The sequence below is a fragment of the Amblyraja radiata genome, chromosome 33 (genome assembly GCF_010909765.2).
Source record: "Amblyraja radiata isolate CabotCenter1 chromosome 33, sAmbRad1.1.pri, whole genome shotgun sequence".
Taxonomy (NCBI): domain Eukaryota; kingdom Metazoa; phylum Chordata; class Chondrichthyes; order Rajiformes; family Rajidae; genus Amblyraja; species Amblyraja radiata.
This window is the reverse complement of record NC_045988.1, coordinates 6512180-6537647: the sequence shown is the minus strand read 5'-3', so window position 1 is coordinate 6537647 and position 25468 is coordinate 6512180. Positions and strand designations below refer to the sequence as shown.

General features: G+C 46.6%; 1 protein-coding gene across 11 annotated transcripts in view; it reads right to left on the bottom strand.

Annotated features, from left to right (window-relative positions):
* Positions 1-25468, bottom strand: part of ncam1 (neural cell adhesion molecule 1) — a 347020-nt gene that overhangs the window by 9904 nt on the left and 311648 nt on the right. For 4 of the 11 annotated variants that reach the window (XM_033049728.1, XM_033049730.1, XM_033049731.1 and 1 more), the window contains 3 exons: positions 3756-3966; positions 1827-1943; positions 155-991 (listed from right to left, as the gene is read on the bottom strand). In XM_033049728.1, the coding sequence (XP_032905619.1) occupies positions 155-991; positions 1827-1943; positions 3756-3966 (1165 nt within the window). The remainder of the gene's footprint in view (positions 1-154; positions 992-1826; positions 1944-3755; positions 3967-25468) is intronic. The other 7 variants (XM_033049729.1, XM_033049739.1, XM_033049734.1 and 4 more) reach the window with 3 other exon arrangements.

Genomic DNA, 25468 nt, shown 5'->3' with positions numbered 1-25468 from the left:
GTCATCTCAACGATCTGGGAGGAAAGGGTTCAGTTATTTGCAGTGAAGTTAGTGACCAGGTTTTATGCAGGATTATGCAGGACACAAAAGCACAAGGGAACCACGACATAGACAATGACAAGCAAGTAGCGATTAGTGTGAAAAAGGCCCATACTCTTCCTTCTCTGGAGCAGGTGGTGAAACGGCATCAGTAGCAGAGGGAGCAAGGTCAGGAACCTTCCCGCCGCCCATAGTGGGAAGAGAAGAATTGCCCAGAGCTGCAAAAACATCCTTTGCAAGATCAATGTCTGAGGTCTTGAAGGTCCCTCCGTCATTTGGAAAGTCCTCGCCCTTGGAGGGCTTTTTGCTGCCGTCCGTGGCAGCCTCCTTCTTCGCGCTGGCGGAGTTATTCTTTGCTTCCCCCGGGCTCTTCACTGGGCTGGGCTTCGGAGCGGCAGCTTCGGGGCTCTTGGCCGCTGCGGGAGCGGTCGGCTTGGGTGACTGCTGCTGCTGCGCCGCCGCAACCGGGTTGCTGGGACCGGCGGCGGCGGCGGGTTTGGCGCCGCCGCCGCCGCCGCTGGCCGGAGCTAGCAAAGCCTCTTTGGCTTTACCGGCCGCGGGCGGCGGTGCAGGGCCGGCGTTCGAGACCGGAGCAGCGGCGGCGGAGGAGGAGGAGGACTTGGCAGCAGGAGGAGGAGGTGCGGAGGAAGAGGCCGGAGCGTCGCTGAGGTCTACGAGGGGGGCGACTTTGGGGGCGCCGTCCGCCTGGGGCACGGCGGGCGACGCGGCGGCGGCCTTGGGCGTGTGCGGCGCGGCGTTAGCGGCGGGTGACGGCTCTGGGGTGGTCGTGGTCGTGGCCGGGAGAGCAGCGCTGGAAGTGAGTGTGGTCGTTTCACTCGTCGGACTGTTTTGAGCGGTGGCAAAGGTCTCAGTGATTGTGTCAGAGTTAGTGGTTACTGTGGTGACAGAAGGCAACATGTCCTCAACAGTGGCCTGGGTATCTGCTGCATGCCTGTGAGGATAACAGGAGTAGAAAATGGATAGAACAGTGGCAGAAAGGAACAAAAGCACACAAACAGACCCAATCAGACTGCCACGTACAACATCAACTAAGCACTGTACAGTAGGAGTGAAAACAGAACTGTCTTACATTCACAATACCACAAACAGTTAAAAATCTTTAACACAAAAACAGGAAAGGACATCTTTCAATAATCCTGATTAACAAAGCTATTACGGACAAGTGGTTGCATAATTCCTCTTTCTGAGATTAACTCAAAGGAAAATACTTTTGTCCGTGTCAAATTATGTATCTGCAAAGCACTTTCAGATTAAAGTTTAGAATTATTATGTGTACAGGCCTTAATGTTCATTTGATGGAGGGAAATCTAATCTCTTTCTGATATTCATGCATGTACAGCCAATCATAAACAGATAAATGCCAAAGGCGTTGTTAATAAACTGAATTTCCAAGTCAATGCTTTCAGACTCATTAAATAAAAACCACATCAGATTTTAATGATTTCTTAGTTTTGAGCTGAGCTAGTTCAGTTTAAACTGTTTACAAGTTTTGATTCCTTGAGATTTGTCATTCGCAGTTACGGGCTTTGAATTTGGCTTGCGTGTTCTAATAAGTTCATTGACATTACTTTAAGATGGGAGTTGCCATCAAGGAACCAGAAGTCAAATTAAATTGACCACAGTAAGGAAACTGGTGGAATTTGGAGAAGCAATTCAGCGAGTGGGAATTATTAGCCAACCATAGAGCCACAGACATCAAACCAAACAAGGGACTGCTTGGATGTACAGGACAGAGCAGTTGCGCTCTCAAACACGTTGGCACTTACTCAGGCTCCGTCAGTGGAGTGGTTTCATTCGGTTCCGTCTGGCTGCCCCCGTCATGATTTGGTGTGCGTTCCTCCTCAGTCCGCACCTCCACAATCGGCTCCTTCGACTCATCTTTCCTGAGAAGGAATGCAAGGGCGGCACTTTGCAGCATTTTATTTGGACTATTTGGGGATAGAAGCTTGGAAACGGGCCCGTTGGCTCGCTGACTCCACGCCGATCAGCGATCGCCCGTACACACCGGCACTGTCCGACACACTAGGGACAATTGACGCTCTCGCTGGGACCGAGTGGGTTTCCTCCAGGTGCTCCGGTTTCCTCCCACACTCCAAAGACGTAAAGGTTTGTAGGTTAATTGGCTTCAGTAAAAATTACAAATTGGCCCTGATGTGTCAGCTAGTGCTAGTGAATGGGGATCGCTGGTCGGTGCAGACTTAGTGGGTCGGGCTTATTTCCGCAAAGTATTTCTAATCTAAACTAAACCTCTATCTCTAGAGCTAAAATTCTCCAGGTCACATTTATTATTCCAGCTCATTGATTCATTCACACATATTTCATGCAGTTTCCCTAAACAGAAACGCATGAAACCGGTTTAGCCGATGCAGTTTCTACATCCCTTATAAGTTCATAAATAATAGGAGCAGAATTAGGCCATTCGGTCCATCGAGTCTGCCATTCAATCATGGCTGATCTATCTCTCACTCCTAACTCCATTCTCCTGCCTTCTCCCCATAACCCCTGACAACTGTACTATTCAAGAATCTATCTATCTCCGCCTTAAAAATATCCATTGGCTTGGCCTCCAAAGCTGTCCGTGGCAATGAATTCCACAGATTCCACACCTCATTTCCTTCTGAAAGGACCGTCCTTGAATTCTCTGGCCCTAGACTCCCTCCCACTAGTGCAGGGGTCGGCAACCTACGGCCACCGGGCCGAATGCGGCCCTTAACCCGAAATCATCCGGCCTGCAGGCGTTTTTCCCCCCCGTAGTCATCAGGCCCGAAGACTTCCTTCATCTCCAGTACCTCCCGGGCCCGAGGCGCCCAGGCACGGTGACGCAAGGACGCAAGGAGGCCGCAGGTGTGGAGCTGCCGAGCCCTGGCTGTACCGCATCCTGCGCAAAGTCACCGGCGCAGCCGCGCACCTTCTGTGTCTGGGCTTCACTGTCGGCATCGGGGTTGTCAATAGGCCGGGGACGAGTGAGTGTGAGTATTTGAGCCACTGCCTTCAGGACAGATACAAGGCAATGGTCCGTAGTTACACCGTGTTCATGTGTGCCCGTAACTAGGGGCCAGTGCTCCGGGTGGCGTCCTCGAAGAGGCGGGATCTATGTGAACACGTGATTTGATGCCTGCCATTCGGGCGGGATCCATGTGAACACGTGGTAGATGTGGCCCGCCATCCGCTCACAGACATGCCACCCGGCCCTTATGTAGAACAAGGTTGCCGACTCCCCTGCACTAGTGGAAACATCATCCCCACATCTACCCTACCCAGGCCTTTTACTATTTTGTACGTTACAATGAGGTGCCCCCTCATCCTTCTGAACTCCAGTGAGTACAGGCAAATGCTCATCAGATGTTACACGAATTTCGTACATAATTTCCTGAAGCAGAAACGTTTGAAACCGAAGGTAGACACAAAATGCTGGAGTAACTCAGCGGTGGAGGCAGCATCTATGGAGAGAAAGAATGGGCGCGTTTCGGATCGAGACCCTTCTTCAGGTCGCCTATTCCTTCTCTCCACAGATGCTGCCTCATCCGCTGAGTTACTCCAGCATTTTGCGTCTACCTTGGTTTTTACAAGCATCTGCAGTTCTTTCTTACACGCTGGAAACCGATTTGGCCGGCGCGGTTTCGGTAACGGCGAGCTGTGCTTCGGTCACAACCGCCCGCTGCACCGCAGGACAACTCCGGCTATAGGCTACTCACGAGAAAGCAGCTTTCCCCTCTTCGATGTCCTTGCCCTTGGACCCTGGCCCCGGCTGCCCACAGAAGTTAACGGCGATGCACATGAGCAGACCACACTTGTTGATGAAGTAGCAGGTCACATCCACGGCCACCAGCAGGAGGAGGAACACCACGATCAGAATCCCCACGATGGCCCCTGTTCCCAGGCTGGAGTCATTGGATGAATCAGCTTCTGGAAAACATGCAGGCCATTATTCCCAATAATTATCCAATTTTAAATAATAATAATAATAATAATAATAATAATAATAATAATAATAATAATAATAATAATAATAATAATAATAATAAATACTTTATTGATCCCCTCAGGGAAATTCAGATGTTCAGAAGCCCCCAACCAACAAACCCACACATTCAAAACGAACGCAGACAGAAAATACAATGTGGACACTACCTGAGAGAAATAAATACTTTAAAAGACCAATAATTAACAATTAAAAATTAAAAAATGCAAAAATGCTTCCCCTACGAATGATAAAATCTAATGGCTGCAGGGGTGAGTGATCTCCAGAACCGCTCCGTTCTACAGGGCAGGGAGAGGAGCCCCATCTCAATGTTTTATTTAAATGTGCACGAAACTTGCACGTAACTGGACCAGAAACATGCGTGAAGGAGATTTGATCAATTGAAACCTGCAATTATTATTAAGAAAGAACTGCAGATGCTGGAAAAATCGAAGGTAGATAAAAATGCTGGAGAAACTCAGCGGGTGAGGCAGCATCTGTGGAGAGAAGGAATAGGTGACGTTTCGGGTCGAGACCCTTCGCTCCATAGATGCTGCCTCACCCGCTGAGTTTCTCCAGCATTTTTATCTACCTGCAATTATTATTAAGTCCTTTTAATTGACACACGAGGATGCGTTCCTAAATCCTAAGGTGCCACACACCCAGGGACAAGACCCGACTAGAAAATCTTCACTCCAAAACAATTGATGAAGTAATCTGAGGATTTGCTGGCACTGAAGTCAGTCGTTCTGGAACTTCAAGGGATGTGGGGAAGGGGGAAGAACACACATCCGCAGTTGCTGAAACCTTAACTTTGATTCTCGGTTGAAGTTAGGCAAATTAATATTAAAGGGGCTGTCCCACTTGGCGAGTTTAGAAGAGTTTAAAAAAATGACATGTTGAAGACCTCCTTCGACTATGTTGAAGACTAGCTACGACTAACTTTGGGAAAATTGGACACCGAATAGTGGAGAGTGAAGACGACCTCTTTCGATCACCATCGACTATGATGAAGACTATCTACGACTACCTTCGACTACCCTCGATTACCTACGACTAACATGCCGACCTACTACGATCTATTACGACTAAACCTACGAGTTAAAAAAAACATCGATTTTTTCCATGACGACCTTTTTTTACTCGCGGAGACCACTCTCGAGCATGAAGGAGAGTTACAAAGACCTCTCGTGTCGGCCATGCTGCGAGTATGAGTTGATGGCAAACTCGCAGAGTAGGTCGCCCAAGTGGGAGAGCCCCTTTATGAAAGAATCTGGAGGAATTCAGTGGGTCAGGCAGCTTCTGTGGAAGACCAGCTTGGGCAGCTTACAACCCAGCAGGATGGGTATTGATTTCACCAACTGCGATTCCTTGCCTATCTAAAGAAAGCCCCTGTGTCTGAATTATGAGAAGTTATTGGAGCTTTTAAAACTGATAAAATTCATTTTTAAAGCTTTGCTGGATTATCTTTGGCTGCCACATGTGTGGATTAAAGGGTTTAAATAGTTCCTAGTTCGGTGGGATGGTGAGAGACGACAGAGGTTAAATATTCTATAATTGTCTCCAGAGATGTCACTGTGCTTCATTCAGACATCTGCAAAACCTGTAAGGCAGCAACTGCACTGCTGTGCCTGAGTGACGCAATGGTGCAGCGGTAAGAGTTGCTGCCTCACAGCGCCAGAGACCCAGGTTCAATCCTGACCACGGGTGCTGTCTGCACGGAGGCTGCACGTTCTCCCCTGTGACCATGTGGGTTTTCCCCGGGTGCTCCGGTTTCCTCCCACACTCCAAAGAAGTACAGGTACAACATCAACAGAGACCCACACCATCCTGGCCTCACACTCATTTCACCAGTATCATCGGGAGAAAGGTACAGGAGCCTGAAAACTGTAACATCCAGGTTCAGGAACAGCTTCTTCCCTGCAGCCATCAGGCTATTAAACACTACAACCTCATATAAGCTCTGAACTACAATAGGCTATTATTATTATTGCACTATTTTGTTTGTTTTTGAGTATGTGTATGTGTGTATATATATCGAACTACTTCCTTCCGGCAGACGTTACAAGGCCTTCTACGCCCGCACCTCTAGACTCAGGAACAGCTTCTTTCCCAGAGCTATAGCTGCTCTGAACCGGCCCTGCTGAGTGCCCCCCACCCCCACGGACTCTGCCTCGGATGGTCACGTCGCACAGACACATCTGCACTTTAGCCTGTTTTGACTATTTTACTGTTGTAATGTTCTTTGTACAAACCATGTTCTTGGGGTATCTAAATCTAAATTTTAGTAGTTACTTAAGTTATGATGTCGGATGGAAGCTGCATACCCGAATCTCGTTGCACTTATGTGCAATGACATTAAAATATATTATTATTATTATTATTATTGTTATTATATATATATAGTATTGTGACTATGTGTATATATACACTCTGAACTTTTCTTTTCTCTCATTTATCATATCATACAATACAATACAATACAATACCTTTTATTTGTATATGTATTATGTATGGACAGTTCACTATGTTTGCTGTTATGCTGCAGCAAGTAAGAATTTCATTGTTCTATCTGGAACATATGACAATAAAACACTCTTGACTCCAGGTTTGTGGGTTAATTGGCTGTAAATTGGTCCTATCGTGTAGGAGCGAACTAGCGTGAAGGTGATCGCTGGTCGGCGTGGACTCGGGGCAGCCGATGGGCCTGTTTCCATGCTGTATCTCTAAGCTAAACCTGTTCTCAACAACAAAGCAGAAATGAAACCGATGTGATCTTTGAAGAAAAATGATTGGGATTAAATATCGGTAACACATTTCTCTCAACCTTCGGGCCGATCTGTCATTGGACACTGAGCGGGGGGGGAGGTGAAGGTTCATTCTGCCCCCCGCCCGCCCCTCCTTATACGAGACGTTGAGAACAAGGTCTGGATGAACTACCCAAGAGGTGAAGACATTACCCACAGTTACTTATACAGGGGCAACCACAGGCGGAGAAAGCAGTTTCTCTTTCCGCAGTATCTGCCTGACCTGCTGTGCTTTTCCTGCACATTCTGCTTTTGTTGGAGCAAGCTCAAAGCCTATCGTTGCCTCCTTGGTACAAAAGCTGTATGGACCTGCAACATACATTCTGCAAACAGGTGGGTGGCAATGCAAAGAGAGCCCTTGACGTTGCCTCGGACTATAATTAAATAATTACCTCAGTCCAGGGATCTGACAAGAGTGGAAGCTAACATCCAGCGGCACAGCGGTAGAGTTGCTGCCTTACAGTGCCAGACACACAGGTTTGATCCTGACCATGGATGTTGGCTGTATGGCAACACCCATGGTCAGAGGCACACCGCTAGTCACAGGCATCTAGTCCTGGTAGATGCCTAGACTTATGCATAGACTTATCAGATGGATGAATTGTTTATTAATTCAGCAATGTAATTCTCGAAATGATACTGAGACAACCCCAATAACTGCTTTATGAAGAGTGATCTGGAGAGAGATTTGTGTCAGTCAGTCAATTTAATTTCAGTTCATTAAATAAAATGGGAATGAAAAACTGATGTCAGGTAAAGCTAATGGGAATAATGAGACCACTTGTTTAAAAAAAACATGTAGTTCAGCAATGTATCTCTAAACTAATGTCTTTTACATTCATAGAATCATACAGCACAAAAAAAGGCCCTTCGGCCTAACTCGTCTACACCAGCCAAAATGGGCAGCACAGTAGCACAGCAGTAGAGTTGCTGCTTACAGCGCCAGAGACCCGGGTTCGATCCTGACTACGGGTGCTGTCTGTACGGAATTAGTACGTTCTCCCCGTGACCGGCATGGGTTTTCTCCGGGATCTTCAGTTTCCTCCCACGCTCCAAAGACATTCAGATTTGTTTGTTAATTGGCTTACTATAAATATAAATTGTCCCTAGTGTGTGTAGGATAGTGTTAATGTGGGGATCGCTGGTCAGTGCCGACTCGGTGGGCTGTTTCTGCGATGTATCACTAAACTAAACTAAACACAACGTCTAAGCTAATCCCATTTGCCCATATTTCGCCCATATCCCTTTAGACTTTGGCGATACAACGCGGAAACAGGCCCTTCGGCCCACCGAGTCCGTACTGACCAGCGATCACCCCATACACTAGCACCATACTACACACTAGGGACAATTTACAATTTTACCAAAGCCAATTAGCCTACAAACCTGTCGGCCTTTGGAGTGTGGGAGGAAACCGGAGCGCCCGGAGAAAACCCACGCATTTGAGAGTTGATTAATCAGACTGACTTAAACTGCATCTCCTTACACACGAATGTAATAACAAGGAACTGCAGATGCTGGTCTACAAAAGAAAGACACAAAGTGCTGGAGTAACACAGCGGGTCGGGCAGCATCTCTGGAGAGAAGGAACGGGTGACGTTTCGTGTCGAGACCAATAGATGATATTAGATTAGTGACTAGAGGGAACTATGTTGTTACAGATGACTGTTAATTGTAGAGTCTCTAACAAGGAATATCTAACACAGCATTGCAACCATTGCTACTGGCTGTTAACGTCAATTTACTTCTAAGATCATCAGGGCAACATTATAAATATTGATAAATTAGCTGTGATTTTCCAAAATAAGATTCAGTAATATTCCCTCAATCCTTCATCTTGTTTGCCCACAATCCACGGACTCTCATTTAAACATACGTTGGTTTGTTGAGTTTCTGTCACCAGCCCGATATCAACTAATCGATGGGGATGGATTAGCTATGAATTGTAAGTCTGAGTGTATCTCTTGCTGTCTGGGGAAACAGTGAGTTACTGCCCGACATGTCTGATGTGCTGGCGGGTTTGTTGCCAGGTTGTGTCGGCTGTGGTCGGGAACACTTTGACGGGCAGCCATTTTAACCAAAGAAAGTCATAACAAGGAACTGCATGGGCTGGTTTGCCAAAGAAAGGCACCAGAGTGCTGGAGTAATTCAGCAGGGGGTGAGGCAGCATCTCTGGAGAACGGGGGTGGGACCCTTCTTCAGATTGACGGTGGGACAGATTGTTGGACAAAGGCCAGAGATGAAGAAAAAATAGGTGTGAGCCAAAAGAGTAAAGAGTTATGCGTTGTGAAGCTTGAGGATGGAAGTTGCAGATTATGAAGCTGGAGGGAGGAATGTAGGTGGAGGGGGAGGGGAGAAACTGGTGCTAGGTCAGTTAGGGGAGGGGGGAGAGGAAAGAAGGGGGAGGGGAAGGTTGGGGAGGGAGGGAATGGTGTTTGTAGAAGTTACCTATAATTGGAGAATTCAATGTTCACACCGTTCGGTTAGAATCTACCCAAGCGGAATATGAGGTGCAGCTCCTGCAGTTTGCATGTGGCCATACACACTGAGTTCACTCTATACACACTGTGTGACAGTTCTGCTGGAGCATTTGTCTGTTTTTGAAAAGGAAAATGAAGTCCACTGCTACCTCCACAGAGACCATTTCCCATCCAGAGTATTTAAACACTCTTCAGATAAATCCTCCAGCATTTTGAAATACCTTGTGATTCAACAATTGAATTAAAATGAAGGGACGATTTGACTGAGACAAAGAGGTGGAGTTTCAATTACATCTTTAGATTTGAAAATAAATTGAGACCCACATTGGGGCAGAGCTGCTGCCTTACCGCAACAGAGACCTTGGTTCGATCCTGACTGCGGGTGCTTGCCTGTACGGAGTTTGTATGTTCTCTCCGTGACCTGCGTGGGTTTTCTCCGAGATCTTTGGTTTTCTCCCACACTCCGAAGGCGTACAGGTTTGTAGATCTGAAAGATGAGTCTTGACCCGAAACGTCACCCATTCCTTCTCTCCAGAGATGCTGCTGGTCCCGCTGAGTTACTCCAGCATTTTGTGTCTATCTTCAATTTTCTTGGCCCCGCTCTGGGAGTAGAAGTGGGGGCGGATCCAGATCTGCAACGGCCGTGAGCCCCAGGCCGAGCTCGGCGATCGTTTGCCTGCTTCTGCTGCTGTTGGAGGTGAGACGTTGTGTCACGCCAGGGTCTTGGGGCTGTCCCACTTTGGCCGTCAGGTCGGTGGCGCGCGAAGATTTCGTTCGCTACAAAATTTCGAAGCGCCGCGCGATATCGCGCACAACTCCATACCCCTCCACGCTTCTCAGTGGGACTGGCCCCACGCATCCATAGGATGCCCGTGCGCCCCCACGCGACGACGAGGTCGCGTAATTTGCGTACCAAGGACACGTAAGTGGGACAGGGCCTTTAGTGTGCGGGGATCGCTGGTCTGCACAGTGGGCCTGTTTCTGCACTGTGTCTCTAAACTAAACTACACATAACTTTGATTCTCCTATGAACTGGATCATTGATCAGTGTGGAAGCACCGGCCTCAATACGTCTACAGCCAGCATGCCCCATTATCTCCTCCAGCAGGAACATTAGGTAGCATAGACATGGTAATGTGATGGGCTTTTTCCACTCCAGTAACTCTAAGATAGGCCGGACGACCATGCAACACACAGGGGCTTCACGCAGGAAGCCAAATATCCTTGTTCGCTCTGACCCATTAAGTATCTCTTGGTGGTGGTTCTTATTAACTCTGAAAACTAAAATTTCCTTTCTGTGAGATGCACCACCAAGAAAGCAGAACTAATTGGCGCAATCTAACACTGAGCCTTGCTTCAATACTGCAATTGATACTTCCAAATTGCTTGTAAATGCAATGCAACTCACATATAACCTGTTTAATTTAGACCAGCTAATACTCAATAATAACAGTATCAGATTTCATTAAGAACTGCTGTGTCTACTGTTTAAAATGCTCAAATGCAATGATGATTGACTACATATAGTGAAATGGTTGTTCCCAACTGGGCATGATTATCAGAATGACTAGGCAGAATGGTAAGAATCGGGCACGTGTTAAATTGGGGAGGTTGAGTCATCGAGTCACACAGCACGGAAACAAGCCCTGCAGCCCAACTTGTCCATGCCGAATATAGACATAAATTGCTGGAGTAACTCAACGGGTCAGGCCGAGAAAAGGAATAGGTGACGTTTTGGGTCGAGTCCCTTTTTCAGACTGAGAGTCAGGGGAGAGGGAAACTAGAGGTACAAAAAGGTTCAGAACAAATCACCGATGACCAAGGTAGGCAGAAATGCTATAGAAAATCAGCGGGTGAGGCAGCATCTATGGAACGAAGGAATAGGTGACGTTTCGGGTCGAGACCCTTCTTCAGGCTTGACCGATGACCAAGGAAAGGTGGAGCCCACAATGATCAAGATGCCCCTCCTCAACCAGTCCCATTTGGCCCATATCCCTCTAACGTTTTCCTATCCATGTTCTGGTAAATCCAGGGAAACTCTGGGTTTCACTTCAAATCACGCATTGAATTCACAGAGTCGCAGGCAAGTGCATGCTGACACAGTCTCAAACCAGTTGTTGTCTCCAGCACACTCATGCAACATCAGGACCGTGCATCACTTTCAGAACTGTTACAGCTTGCCCCACTTGTGTTCTGACGTGCTTCAAAGTCAACCTTAACGATCCTTCAACACGAATAACGTCATAACGTATCTGTGTGCCGGAGCAACGATCTACTGCGATCTTCTACTAGTCTAGTTGTGGATGCAGCTCAGACCATCACGTTGACCAATCTCCCTTCCACTGACTCCATCTACCCTTCAAGGTTGGCCTCAGCAAGGCCGCCAGCATTATCAATAGCCTGTCTCACCCTGGTCACTCCTGCTCCCCCTTCCCATCAAGCAAGAAGGACAGAAGTGTGAAAACGCACACCACGAGGTTCAAGGCACAGTTTCTTCCCAGTTGTTGTAAGGTAACTGTGGAACCGTCCCCTCACCAACCAGAGAGCGGTCCTGACCTCCCATCTACCTCATTGGAGACCCTTGGACTAGCTTTAATCGGACTTCACTGGTCTTTATCTTGCACTAAACAATAAACCCTTTACCCTCTCCCCTTTGTTCCTTTTCTCCACAGACGCTGCCTGTCCCGCTGAGTTACTCCAGCATTTGTGCCCCCCTTCAGTGTAAATCAGCATCAGCAGTTCCTTCTTTCGCCACCAACGAAAGAATTGCCTGAGCTTGCAAAATGGAAGGCAAATCACCTGCAATTGACCCTGTATCAGCTCGTTTTGATTAACAAAGCAATGTTTGTGTTTTCATTTTTGACTCAGCAACCTCGAAACACTCTATGAAGTACTTTACAGCCATGGAGTACTTGTGAAGTGTGGTCACAATGGTAATGCGGAAAATACAGCAGGCAATGTGCAGGCAAAGAGCTCCCTCAACAGCAATGCAGTAATGACTGGATGATAGATTTCTCCAGCACTGAACGAGGCCAATTTCGCCCGCGGCTGCTGTGTTGACTCTGATACATTAGCGCGGAGAAACTGGATGAGGGGAAACCCATTTAAACGCTTGTATGTCACATAACATGCAATTTGGGACTTGTTTGGCAATATTTGCACGGGCATTCAGATGAAATATCGCCCACTGGAAAATTACACCAGCCACTAACACCATTTCCCTGTCATATTTTGTGCCTTTAACGATGCTGTCACCAGGCAGAGCCTTTCTGTTCTGCTTAATGGAAACCCGATCGAAAAGTCACGATTTAGAGATTATATTGGCTATCCACAGTTCAAAAGGTTGCGTAATTTAAAGGGACAAGATCTTGAGGCAATCATCGTTTGAAATGAGTTTTACTTAAATAGAAATATCGGGCACCCACATTTTGGGCTGAGAATCACAGCTTCCAGCTCACGCCAGGCCCACCAGTGGCGCAGCGGTAGAGTCACTACCTTACAGCGCCGGAGACACGGGTTCGATCCTGACTACAGGTGCTTGTCTGTACGGAGTTTGTACGTTCTCCCCGTGACCTGCGTGGGGTTTTCTCCTAGATCTACGGTTTCCTCCCACACTCCAAAGACGTACAGTGCAGGGTTGTAGGTTAATTGGCTTGGTATGAATGTAAAAGTGTCCCTTGTGTGTGTGTAGGATAGTGTTAACGTGCGGGGATCGCTGATCAGTAGGTCGGAGGGCATGTTTCTGCACTGTATCGCTAAACTAAAATAAAGTAAAAACCAAACCTGGGTCTGATCACCACACCTGGCCCCCTTTTTATTACCATGACTACACTACAGCTGAGGTGATGTTGTTTGCACCTACTCCCCCATCCAACCGACTTCACATCTTGCACTTTTCATAAATTCATAGTTAGGAGCAGAATTAGGACATTCAACCCATCGAGTTCAATCACGACTGATCTATCTCTCCCTCTCAACCCCATTCTCCTGCCTTCTCCCCATAACCCCTGACACCCTTACTAATCAATAATCTGTCAATCTCCACCTTAAAAATATCCATTAACTTGGCCTTGGTCTGTGGCAATTAATTCCACAGATTCGCAACCCTCCGATTAAAGTGATTCCTTCTCATCTTCGAATGCAATAATGATTGAATAAGGAGTAAGCCATTTAGGACTGAGATGCGAAAAAACTTTTTCACCCAGAGAGTTGTGAATCTGTGGAATTCTCTGCCGCAGGGGAGGCCAATTCACTGGATGTTTTCAAGAGAGTGTTAGATTTAGCTCCTAGAGCTAATGGAATCAAGGGATATGGGGAAAAGGCAGGAACGGGGTACTGATTTTGGATGATCAGCCATGATCATATTGAATGGCTCGAAGGGCACCTGCACCTATTTTATTTGTTTCTATGACTGCATTTGGTGAAAACAGTTGTGACCAGCTGAGGATGATTATCTTAAATAAGATTGAATGATAAACATCAAGTACATATTAAGTTAGGGACATCAAGAGTCATCGAGTCACACAGCACAGGACCAGGCCCTTCATCGCCCATTTGGAAACAAGGAAATGCAGATTACCCAGGAAAGAAACCAAATGCTGGAGTAACTCAGCGGGTCAGGAATCATCAGGTCCCGACCTGAAACGTCACCTCTAACCATGTTCTCCTGGGATGCCGCCTGACCCGTTGAGTTACTCCAGCACCTTTTGTCCTCCCTATACTCCTTCCAGCTCAGCAGCACCTTTCCAAAAGCCGGGTGACAAAAACTGAGCACAATTCCTGCAAGTGATGTCCAACACAACTGCAACATATCTTCATTTCTCCATCGTATCTTAATTATTTACTTATATTCTTTGCAAACCAATTTTCTTTCAAATCAATTGGTGTAGTATCTTCTATTTCGACTTGGTGCTTTTTCTGTGCTTCGATACAACCAAGGCCTCAGCGACCTCAGTTTCCAGAGGAATCAATTAACTCGTAGACCAGACAAGGAAAGGGCAGGGCGACACGTTCCCTGAAGACTGGTGAATTACAAATCCCCAACAGCCTCATACTCACCTTTATCAGTTGAACAGTTGAACATTTAGATTTACTAGAATGTTGCCTGGGTTTCAACAACTAAGTTACAGAGATAGGTTGAATAAGTTAGGTCTTTATTCTCTGGAGCGCAGAAGGTTAAGGGGGGACTTGATAGAGGTCTTTAAAATGATGAGAGGGATAGACAGAGTTGATGTGATCAAGCTTTTCCCTTTGAGAATAGGGAAGATTCAAACAAGAGGACATGACTTCAGAATTAAGGGACAGAAGTTTAGGGGTAACATGAGGGGGAACTTCTTTACTCAGAGAGTGGTAGCGGTGTGGAATGAGCTTCCAGTGGAAGTGGTGGCGGCAGGTTCGTTGGTATAATTTAAAAATAAATTGGATAGGCATATGGATGAGAAGGGAATGGAGGGTTATGGTATGAGTGCAGGCAGGTGGGACTAAGGGAAAAACGTTGTTCGGCACGGACTTGTAGGGCCGAGATGGCCTGTTTCCATGCTGTAATTGTTATATGGTTAACAACAATATTCAAAACCAGCTAGGTTGGAACTAAACTCATGTTTTGGTGGAACTAAACTCATGTTTTGGTACACTCATCCTGGTGGTCTCCAGTTTACCAATACAGGTGCTCCCTGATTTACGATGCTTCGAGTTGCGATATTTCGACTTTACGATCGGCAACGGCAGTGCGCCATTCGCCACCTCAGGTGATCGCAATATATTAAATGCGTTTTCGACTTGCGATGTTTTATCGGAACGTGATCCCATCGCGGGTCGACAAGCAGCTGTACAGGAATGTAGTAAAGATCCAGACACAAAATGCTGGAGTAACTCAGCGGGTCACGCAGCATGTCTGAATAGAAGGAGTGGGTGACGTTTCGGGTTGAGACCCATCTCCGGAAGGATCAGTGTCTCAACCCGAAACGTCACCCATTTCTTCTGTCCAGAGATGCTGCCTGTCCAGTTGAATTACTCCAGCATTTTCTGTCTACCTTCAGGGTAAACCAGCATCTGCAGTTCCTTCCTACAAAGGAACATAATACCTACCTGACTGAAACCTTAAAATGAAGGGCCAACATTTTGGCTTCTGTTGTATACATTGAGTCCACATGGTAGTAACGTGGCCATAACTTGTGACCATAACTAAAGCTGGGTTCCACTGATGTATTTAGCACATACATCAGACAAGCAATTTTCAACCCCAGTGTCTCAGTGGGAGTTGAATTAGAAGTTGGAAAATTCCTTCTCCCACAATGTTGATGAGCAGGCAAACAATCCCAATGAGATGTGAATGTGAATGGATTTGAAGAAAGGTCAGAAGCAACTAATAATCCTTCACTGAGCTTCATTGGAGATTCTCGGACTATCAGACTTTACTAGACTTTATCTTGTGCTAAACATTCCCTTTATCATGTATCTGTACACTGATTGTAATCATGTATAGTCTTTCTGCTGACTGGTTAGCACACAACAAAAAAGCTTATCTTCATTTGCTGGTTCCGTGCTTGTCTTCTGCAACGTTTCCACCACAGGAATACAAGAATTATTGCCTATCATGAGTGTGTACGATAATTTGGAACGGCAGTAAATCCCATTATAGTTTAACGGTTTCGATAATCAGAGTATTTAAGGGACACAAGATATCACAATACGCACTCCACCTTAAGGAATGGTGTTGAGAATGTAGGGCAGCGCGGTGATGCAGTGTTAGAGTTGCTACCTTACAGCGCCAGAGACCTGGATCTGTTTCTAAAGTCTAATGCCAGGAACAGATTGCAATTTGTATTAAGGAGCGTACATTCTAGATAACTTGACAACATGCATTAACTTCACGGTCGACATAAAATGAAATATTTCCATTTCATTCATATCAACATTGAACCATAAAACTCTGCACCAGAATTAAGTCGCCCTCAGCAGTCTGGGAGTGAACATGAAGATTATGCACATATTAACATCCTGATGTCAAACAATAAAATTAGACGACACCACATCCTTGATTTATTCCTTTTACTCCATTTTGCATTCTCATTCATCAAGGCTTTTGTTTTTAGTTTAGTTTAGAGATACAGCGCGGAAACAGGCCTCATGGCCCACCGAGTCCGCACCGACCAGCGATTACCGCACAATAACACTATCCTACACACACTATTTACATTTATACCAAGCCAATTAACCTACCGACCTGTATGTCTTTGGAGTGTGGGAGGAAACCGAAGGTCTGGGAAAAAACCCACGCAGGTCACGGGAAGAAAGTACAAACTCCGTACAGACAGCAACCGTAGTCAGGATCGAACACAGGTCTCTGGCGCTGTAAGCGTTGTAAGGCAGCAACTATACCGCTGCGCCACCATGACGCATTAGGTTCATTATGAAAGCAAGGATATAGAACTGATATCGAGTATACATAATGGTGCAGTATCAAGTACAACAAAGATATAGAAACAATCTGAAGAAGGGTCTCGACCCGAAACGTCACCCATTCCTTCTCTCCATAGATGCTGCCTGTCTCGCTGAGTTACTTCAGCATTTTGTGTCTATCTTCGGTTTAAACCAGCATCTGCAGTTCTTTCCTCCAACTTGCACTGGGCCTCACTCTGACAATGGAGGAGGCCCAGGACAGAAAGGTCAATGTGGGAATGGGAGGGGGAGTTAAAGTGTCGAGCAACCGGGAGATCAGGCAGGTTTAGGCGGACAGAGCGGAGGAATTCCACAATGCGGCCGCAAGCTCAAACACGAGAACATTACTGCAGTAGTGTTGTGGTCTGCCTCATTCACTCCGGCAACTTTCAGAGCGATCTCCCATTCACAGATCGATTTCACAGTCACCGCAAGAAGTAAACATTACAACATTATAGATCTTGGCATCTATTCACATCTGGACTGATTGAAATTGAATCCATTCAGTGAGGGGGAACTAATAGAATAATTTTATATGATTCATTTTCTCAATCGGTACTGTCAAGATGTCTATGATAGGGCGTTTTTATCCTGCTTTGCACTAGCTTAGTTTAGTTTAGAGGTACAAAGCGTAAACAAGCTCTTCGGCCCACCAAGTCCGCATCAACCAGCGATCCCCGCACACTGGCACTATCCTACACACTGGGGACAGTTTACATTTTTTACCGATGCCAAATTAACCTACAAACCTGTACATCTTTGGAATGTGGGAGGAAACCGGAGCACCCAGAGAAAACCCACGCAGGTCACCAGGGAGAATGTACAAACTCCGCAAAGTCAGGATGGAACCCGGGTCTTTGGCGCTGCGAGGCAGCAGATCTACCTCTGCGTCTCTATGCTATCCATAACCTGTTTTAGTAATCGCAGTATTTATATTTCTGACCAGTTTCTGGTCAATGATGATCCCTGCTGTTGATGTCATTCAATGTTCAAAGGAGATGGTTTGACTGAATTGTTTTGGTGCTGATGTTACTTGCCGCAACCCAGCACCAACTTGGATGTTATTCACATCAGGCACAAGGCACAAATCTTTCATGAACCAAGGAAACATAGAAACATAGAAAATAGGTGCAGGAGTAGGCCATTCGGCCCTTCGAGCCTGCACCGCCATTCAATATGATCATGGCTGATCATCCAGATGTGAGTGGATGTGAAATGTGAGTGGAACAGAACGCAACATCCGACAGCCAACATCCTCACATCTGGAATGTAGACAAAAATGCTGGAGAAACTCAGCGGGTGAGGCGGCATCTATGGAGCGAAGGAATAGGTGACGTTTCGGGTCGAGACCCAATCATTCCTGGTATCATTCTCGTAAACCTCCTCTGGACCCTCTCCAAAGGCAGCCCATCCCTCCTTAGACATGGGGCCCAAAACCTGCTCACAATCGCGGTCGGTTGTGGTCAACTAGATTAGTCCTTTGTGTTGGCTGGCTCATCCAGCATTTGACACGCGTGGAGACTGCTGGGTGTGTCCAACATCACCCCGGGCAGTGAGGGTACCATCGGTCCACCCACAAACACAGATGAATCCCAACTCAAGTACACATACCCCTTTCCACCGAACTTGTTTTCTCCATCTGATGTTTAGCACAGACTAAGCATTGCCTAAAGGAGAACGGTAGTTAAAAGAAAAATACCCTTTGGAATCCTTCTTAGCCTGGGAACAATTTACTGAATTCAAAGACGTGTGAAGGCCCAGTGCCACCACCTGCTGGTGGCGCGGCGGTAGAGCCTGACTACGGGTGCTGTCCGTACGGATTTTTGTACGTTTTCCCGGTGACCACGTGGGTTTTTCTCCTGGTGCTCTGGTTTCCCCCCACATTCCAAAGGCGGGCAGGTTTGTAGGCTACTTGGCTTCGGTAAAATGGTAAATTGTAAATGGAAAAACTCCGTACAGACAGAGCGCGTGGTCAGGATCGAACCCGGCTCTCCGGCGCAGAAAGGCAGCAGCTTTACCGCTGCGGCATCGTGCCCGCCCTGAATTCTTGCATAGTTTTACCTGATCTGACTGAATGGCGTTCAGAACAAAGCCTTTCACAGTACCTCGGAAGACCTGACAATAACTCAAACCTCTTTGGGAGATGGCATCTCTATTTAGCTTCAGAAACGTGACTTCAAAGTATTTTATTTTCTCCAGCAGTCGAAGCCTCTTAGCGCATCTTGCCTGGTGCATAATGATTAGAAAAGCCACAAAAATGCATAATTTTCTGCCACAGACAATAATAAGGAGGGGACCCTAGGGGGTGCTGCACTGCAGCAGCGTCTGTTATTTCTATCTTTTTTATTATTTTTAGTTAATCTAAAGTCTTATGTTGGGGGAAACTTTTACTTTTCTATGTGGGGGAGGGGGGCAGGGTAAGGGGGAAACCGTTTCCCAGTCTCTTCCTGGCGGGGACGCGACTATTTCTCCGAGTCGCGTCCTCGCCCCCCACCTCGCGGCCTACCAGCTGGATCGGAGCGGCCTTTCCTGCCGGGGACCGGGAACCGGACCGGGTCTGCTACAGCGGCGGCGCAGCGCTGGAGTCACCGCGGAGCGGGCGATACCTACCCGGGTCGCCGTTTGGAGCTCCGAAGCGTTGAGTCGCTGCTCCAACATCGTGGAGCTCTGGTGCGGAGAGCTTCCAACGCGGGAAGCGCTGACCATCATCGCGCAGTCCTGGGGCGCCTTGCAGAGGGTCTCCAGCAGCAGTATCCACCCGGCGCGGCCTGCGGACTTTGGAAGCCGCCGACTCCGGTAGGATGGGGCCGACTCTGTGTCCACGCCGCTGAGGACGTCCCGCAGCCCCGACGTCGGACTTACAACACCCCAGCGAGCGGTCCTGAACATCGGGCCGCCCGTAGCTGCAACTGCGGAGGGCTTGGGGAGGCCCTGACCACGAGGAACAATGGAGGAAGAGACTGACTTTGGTGCCTTTCTTTGATTCTGCTGTGTGGGGATGTTTTATGTCAAACCCTATAGTGTGTTGTGTCCCTTATTTTTATTGTATGGCTGTATGGGAATTTCATTTCACTGCCATCTGTCACATGTGATGAATAAATCTATCTTGTATCTTGTATCTTGTAGGAAGAAATAAACATGGCCTTGTTCTCGTAAATTCAATATAAGACTCTGCCAGTATTCATAAGCTGCCTGGGCTCCTTCATTGTTTATCACATTACCAGAACCATTTGTTTAAATGGAAGCCTAGTAATTCACTTTCACACATTATGTCCCGACGTGTAACATGGGCAGCTGTAAATTAGCAACATCAATGCTGTCAATAGGCTGCCTCCTTGCATCATCTACACATTAGTTAAAACAAATAGTCTGCCATACCGCAGTCATAGAGCGATACAGCGTGGAAACAGGCCCTTCGGCCCAACTTGCCCGCAACGGCCAACATGTCCCATCTGCACTAGTCCCACCTGTCTGCTTTGGCCCATATCCCTCTAAACCTGTCCTATCCATGTACCTGTCTAACTGTTTCTTAAACGCTGGGATAGTTAGTCCATGCCTCAACTACCTCCTCTGGCAGCTTGTTCCATACACCCACCAACCTTTGTGGGATGGGAGATTGCAACCTTCACGTGGTCCGCCCTGTTTCATCAAATGCAATCAACCTGGCGTGCACAATCAAATAAGATCAAATAGAACAAGTTGTCCTACAGCTTTAGGATGTGCACGCCATACACAAGAAGAGAAGACCACCCTTTGTGTGAAAAAGTTACCCCTCAGATTCCTATTAAATCGATTCCCCTTCACTTTAAACCTGTCCTCGGGTGCTCGATTCCCCTACCCTGAGCAAGAGATTCTATGAATCTACCCTATCTATTCCTCTCATGATTTTAGACACCTCTATAAGATCAACATCATCGTAAATCTTCTCTGTACCCTTTGTAGCTTGACAACATCTTTCCTGTAACATGGAGCCAAGAACTGATGTTAATGTTTTCGTAGAAACATCCATCACTACAAATATATGAAGAGCACAATGGAATGGATTGATTTAATGCCCATTTCCATCTCTCTCTTACGAAAAGGCTCTCCTAAAGTTTCTACACTGGTGGAGGGCGTGGTAAAAAAAGGCATGTGGTATTCTTGCCTTCATTGATCGGGACATTGACTATAAGCGTCAGCAAGTTGTAGCTTTATACGGCTTTGGTCGGGTCGCATCTTTGGGGTACCGTGTGGAGCTGTGGTCGCCCCCATTACCCGAAGGACGTGGACGGTTTGCAGAGGCTGCAGAAAGCCGGTTATCAGACTGCTGCCTGCGTTGGAGGGTATTAGCTATAACGAGAGGTTGAACAAACTTGCATTGTCCTCTCTAGAACGTCGGAGGTCAAGGGGAGATCCGATAACATAACAAAGAATATAACATTTTGAGAAGCAATGACAGTCAGAACTTTCGACCCAGGGTGGAAGCATCAAAGACCAGCGGGCGTATAACTTTGAGATGAGAGGACCAAAGTTTAAAGGAGATGTGCAGGGTAAGTTATTTCACACAGTGAGTGCCTGCCTGGAATGTGCTGGAGGAGGCAACTACAATGGTGGCATTTAGGAAGCTTTTAGGTGGCCACATGCATGGATAAGGATCACGTGCATGCAGAGGAGATTAGTCCATCTTGGCATCACGTCCAGCATGGACAATGTGAGCCGAAGGGCCTGTTCCTGTGCTGTAATCTTCTATGCCAGGCTGACTAAACACAAGCCAATGGACAACACATGCAAAGTATGATATAAATCTGAATTCATCGAACTCTGGATAACTAAATGCGACAAACAATCTGATAAGAGTGAACTTTATTCTGTAAGAAAACTGCCCAGTATCTATCTGTGGGACTCGTTCCAAGAATTTCTCCCAATTTTTGCTGCCAAACATTTGGACATTTAGTGCCACTTTTATATGACTTCTGAAAATACTGGTCGTTTTTTTAAGCGCAATTTATGCCTTAGAATCATTTTATTTCCTTTGTGTAACTGCAGTACATTGAAAATTAGAGATGGATTTTCATCTGTGAACTGCCAGTGTTATTAAAGCTGATCTGACATTACAGGGGAATTGAAAACTTCTGCAATGAAGGTTCCAGTAAATTACATTTTCAACTATCATATTCGTACAATCTGACATTTGAGATGATAATGGAATTGAAGCTCTGAGAACGAATCGTTATCTAATGCAGGAAAGAAGCTTTGCAAGGAAAGCCAGCAGTCAGTTTTGAAACTATCAGATGTATTTTTATCTCACCTGCTGCATCAAAGGCTACTGGAGAATGTAAGAGTCCACAGTGGTGCAGGTAACGTATTGGTGTGTCACAGTCACAAGTCATACAGTGTGGAAACAGGCCCTTACGGCCCAACTTGCCTACATGGGCCAACATGTCCCAGTTCACTAGTCCCACCTGCCCGAGTTTTGGGCATATCCCTCCAAACCTGTCCTATCCATGTACCTGTCTAACTGTTTCTTAAACATTGGGATAGTCCCTGCCTCATCTACCTCCTCTGGCAGCTCGTTCCATGCACCCACTACCCTTTGTGTGAAAAAGTTACCCCCCCCCAGTGTTTAGTGGTTAGTGCTTGATGGCGGGTCTTTTTCTGGTTGGCAGAACCCAACGAGTTCTCTAGATCAATCCTGAGGGCCTCAATATTTTACAACTTTAGTTTAGTTTAGTTTAGTTTAGACACTGAGCGGAAACAGGCCCTTCGGTCCATCGAGTCCGCGCCGACCAACGATCGCCCTTAGACTAGCTCTATCCTGCACAGTTTTCAGAAGGCAATTAACCTGCAAAACCTGCACGTCTTTGGAATGTGGGAGGAAACCGGAGCACCCGGAGAAAACTCACGCAGTTACTGGGAGAATGTACAAACTCCGTACGGATATCACCCGTAGTCATGATCGAACCTGGGTCTTTGGCGCTGTGAGGCAGCAACTCTACCGCTGCGCCACCGTGCCGCTATCTATGCAAATGACTTGGATAAAGGTGCTAATGGGAATGCAGCCAATTTTGCTGATGACTCACAGTGTGGTGCAATTGGAGCGTGTTTTATAAAACACTACAGTTTAATATTCAAAGGTAGGATACTAACTTGCAGAAGAATCAGACCAAAGTTAGGCTCAGTAGAGTGAGCAGCATTGGCAAATAGGGGATAACATGGGAGACTTCTCACTCTGAAAGGAAAAGTGAATAAGAGCAGGTTATCCTAGTGGCGAGGGAGTGCAGGGTTCTGAGCTCCAGACAGGTCACGCTGTTCTGCTGCGCAATCTGTAACGGGATTTTTGCCATCACAGCAGGTATTCAAGAAAGCAAACCAAACATCTATTATTTGATAGGGGAAATGGTGGAGAAGCAGTTCTTCAGTTATTACAGTGTTTAAGGGCCATTAAGAGCAAAGAGGGACCCGGCATTGGGGGGGGGGAGGGTAGAGAGAACCAAGCAATGGTCCCCTCATTTAAGAAAAGATGTATATGCAGTGGAAGCAGTGTGTAAAAAAGTTGCCTTGCACAAATGTTGTGGGCGGCATGGTAGCACAGCGGTAGAGTTGCTTCCTTACGGCGCCAGAGACCTGGGTTCGATCCTGACCATTGGTGGAGTTTGTATGTTCCACCCGTGACCCCGTGGGTTTTCTCCGGGTGCTCCGGTTTCCTCCCACACTCCAAAGCCGAACAGGCTTGTGGGTGAATGGGCTTGTGTAAATGTTCCTGCGTGTACAGGATGGAACTGATGTACGGGTGATCGCTGGTCGGCGTGGACTCAGCGGCCCAAAAGGGCCTGTTTCCACGCTGTGCTTCTAAACTAAAACTAAACAAATACTCCTTAAACTTTGTCCCTCTTACCTTAAAGCTGTGCCCTCTGGTCTTTGGCAGCCATTTCTCAATGCCAGCGGAGATTGCACTGCTCTCTGCTTATGATCAATGCGACGTGGCCACAAGATGTGAAAAATACGGGCTTAAGACTATTATTAAGCTCCTCTCAAACCACATCAGAAGACAAAGGGTGATACAGCTCTGAAGGGCGTGAGTACATCATGATGCCTTTTCCAACATTTCGGAGCATTTTTATTCATCTGCCTGTTGGCAATTGATGGAAGTAGAGACCTTTGGGGAGGAGATAGGCAGAGAGTCCTTGAGGTACAAGTCCATGAATGTCTGAAAACAATCTGAAACATCAGGGGAGAGGGGGAGGTGAAGAAAGCAGATGAAGGCAAGCTTTCCACCGGCTAAGGTGCAGCGTACAAGAGCAGGGATGTCATCTTACTATGTTCTAGCCCTGTGGTTAAGGAATACCTGGAGTATTGTATCTGATGTTTAAGAAGGAACTGCAGATGCTGGAAAATCGAAGGTAGACAAAAATGCTGGAGAAACTCAGCGGGTGAGGCAACATCTATGGAGCGAAGGAAATTGTACGTGATTCTGGCCAGCACACAGTTGGAGGGATGTGGTATGTAATAAAAAGGAACTGCAGATGCTGGTGTATAACAAAGATAGACACAAACTGCTGGAGTAACTCACCAAGGCTGCTGGTGATTTATAGGGGTTTAGAAAGGTTAGGAATAACTTGCAGAGAGGAGGGAGAAGTGGAAATGTGCATGAAAGAGCAGAAGCCTAGAGTGACTGAAAGACTCATATGTGACATTTCGGGTCGAGACCCTTCTTCAGACGGGCCTCGACCCAAAACGTCACCTATTCCTTTTCTCCAGAGATGCAGTCTGACCTGCTGAGTTACTCCAGCTTTCTGCGTCTATCTTTGTCTGAGATCAAGTTGCCTCAGTGCAACCCAATTTCCTGCTGTTTGTTGACAGAGAAGATGCACAAATTGCATTTGGCACTGGCATCAACTCCGAATGATTCAATCCCTTGCCACAGAATGGTGGTTGCATCAGTTTGGTGGTTGACCCTGTGTGATTTGTATCCCATTCACAGTCGATTATTGCTGGACAAGAATTGATGTTGTTAAATAAGCTGGAACACGCTCGTATTAATGTCATTTCAGCCGGGGAATATCCGTGCATGTAGGATAAATACATTTGGATTTGGCATGCTAAATCTTGTTAAATACTTGCTGATTTGTACAAAACCAATTAAATATAAATAGGTTATTTTTGGGCATGATGCGGATTAACCATGAACTGTGCCCTGTAGGATATGTAATGATATTAAAAAAAAACGATGTCAGCATGGAAATTACTTTGCTGTGTGATCAATGAAGATGCTCCACTTCCACAGGGTATCCTGCTCAAGGTTTCTCCTTCCTATCTTCTCATTTTGTGCCTTCCAGTAAAAGCTTTGTGTGCTGTGGTGGTGCTGTAGTTAAATTACGAGATTAATCCGAACAAGCTCCCCAGAGACCCGGGTTCAAATCCCATCTGCAGCAGAGTTCATGGAATGTGATCAGCTTCACCTCCTTTGGAGAAATTAGGGATGGACAATATTTGGTTCTTGGTTCTTGGTTTCTTGGTCCTCCAAAATATTCCAAATGGAATTTAAACTGGAGGTGGTGAAGGGAGGGCTTAAGCCAGAAAGGGTTATTGGGAAGAAAGAGCCACTTTAAATTTAGTTGCATCTGGTTGGGTAACTATAGTAGGGTGGAGATTATTCCATGCTTTAATTGTGCGGGGGAAGAACAAATTGCTGTACACATCTGTCTTTGTAGCTGGGATCACAATTGCTGGCCCCTGGCAAA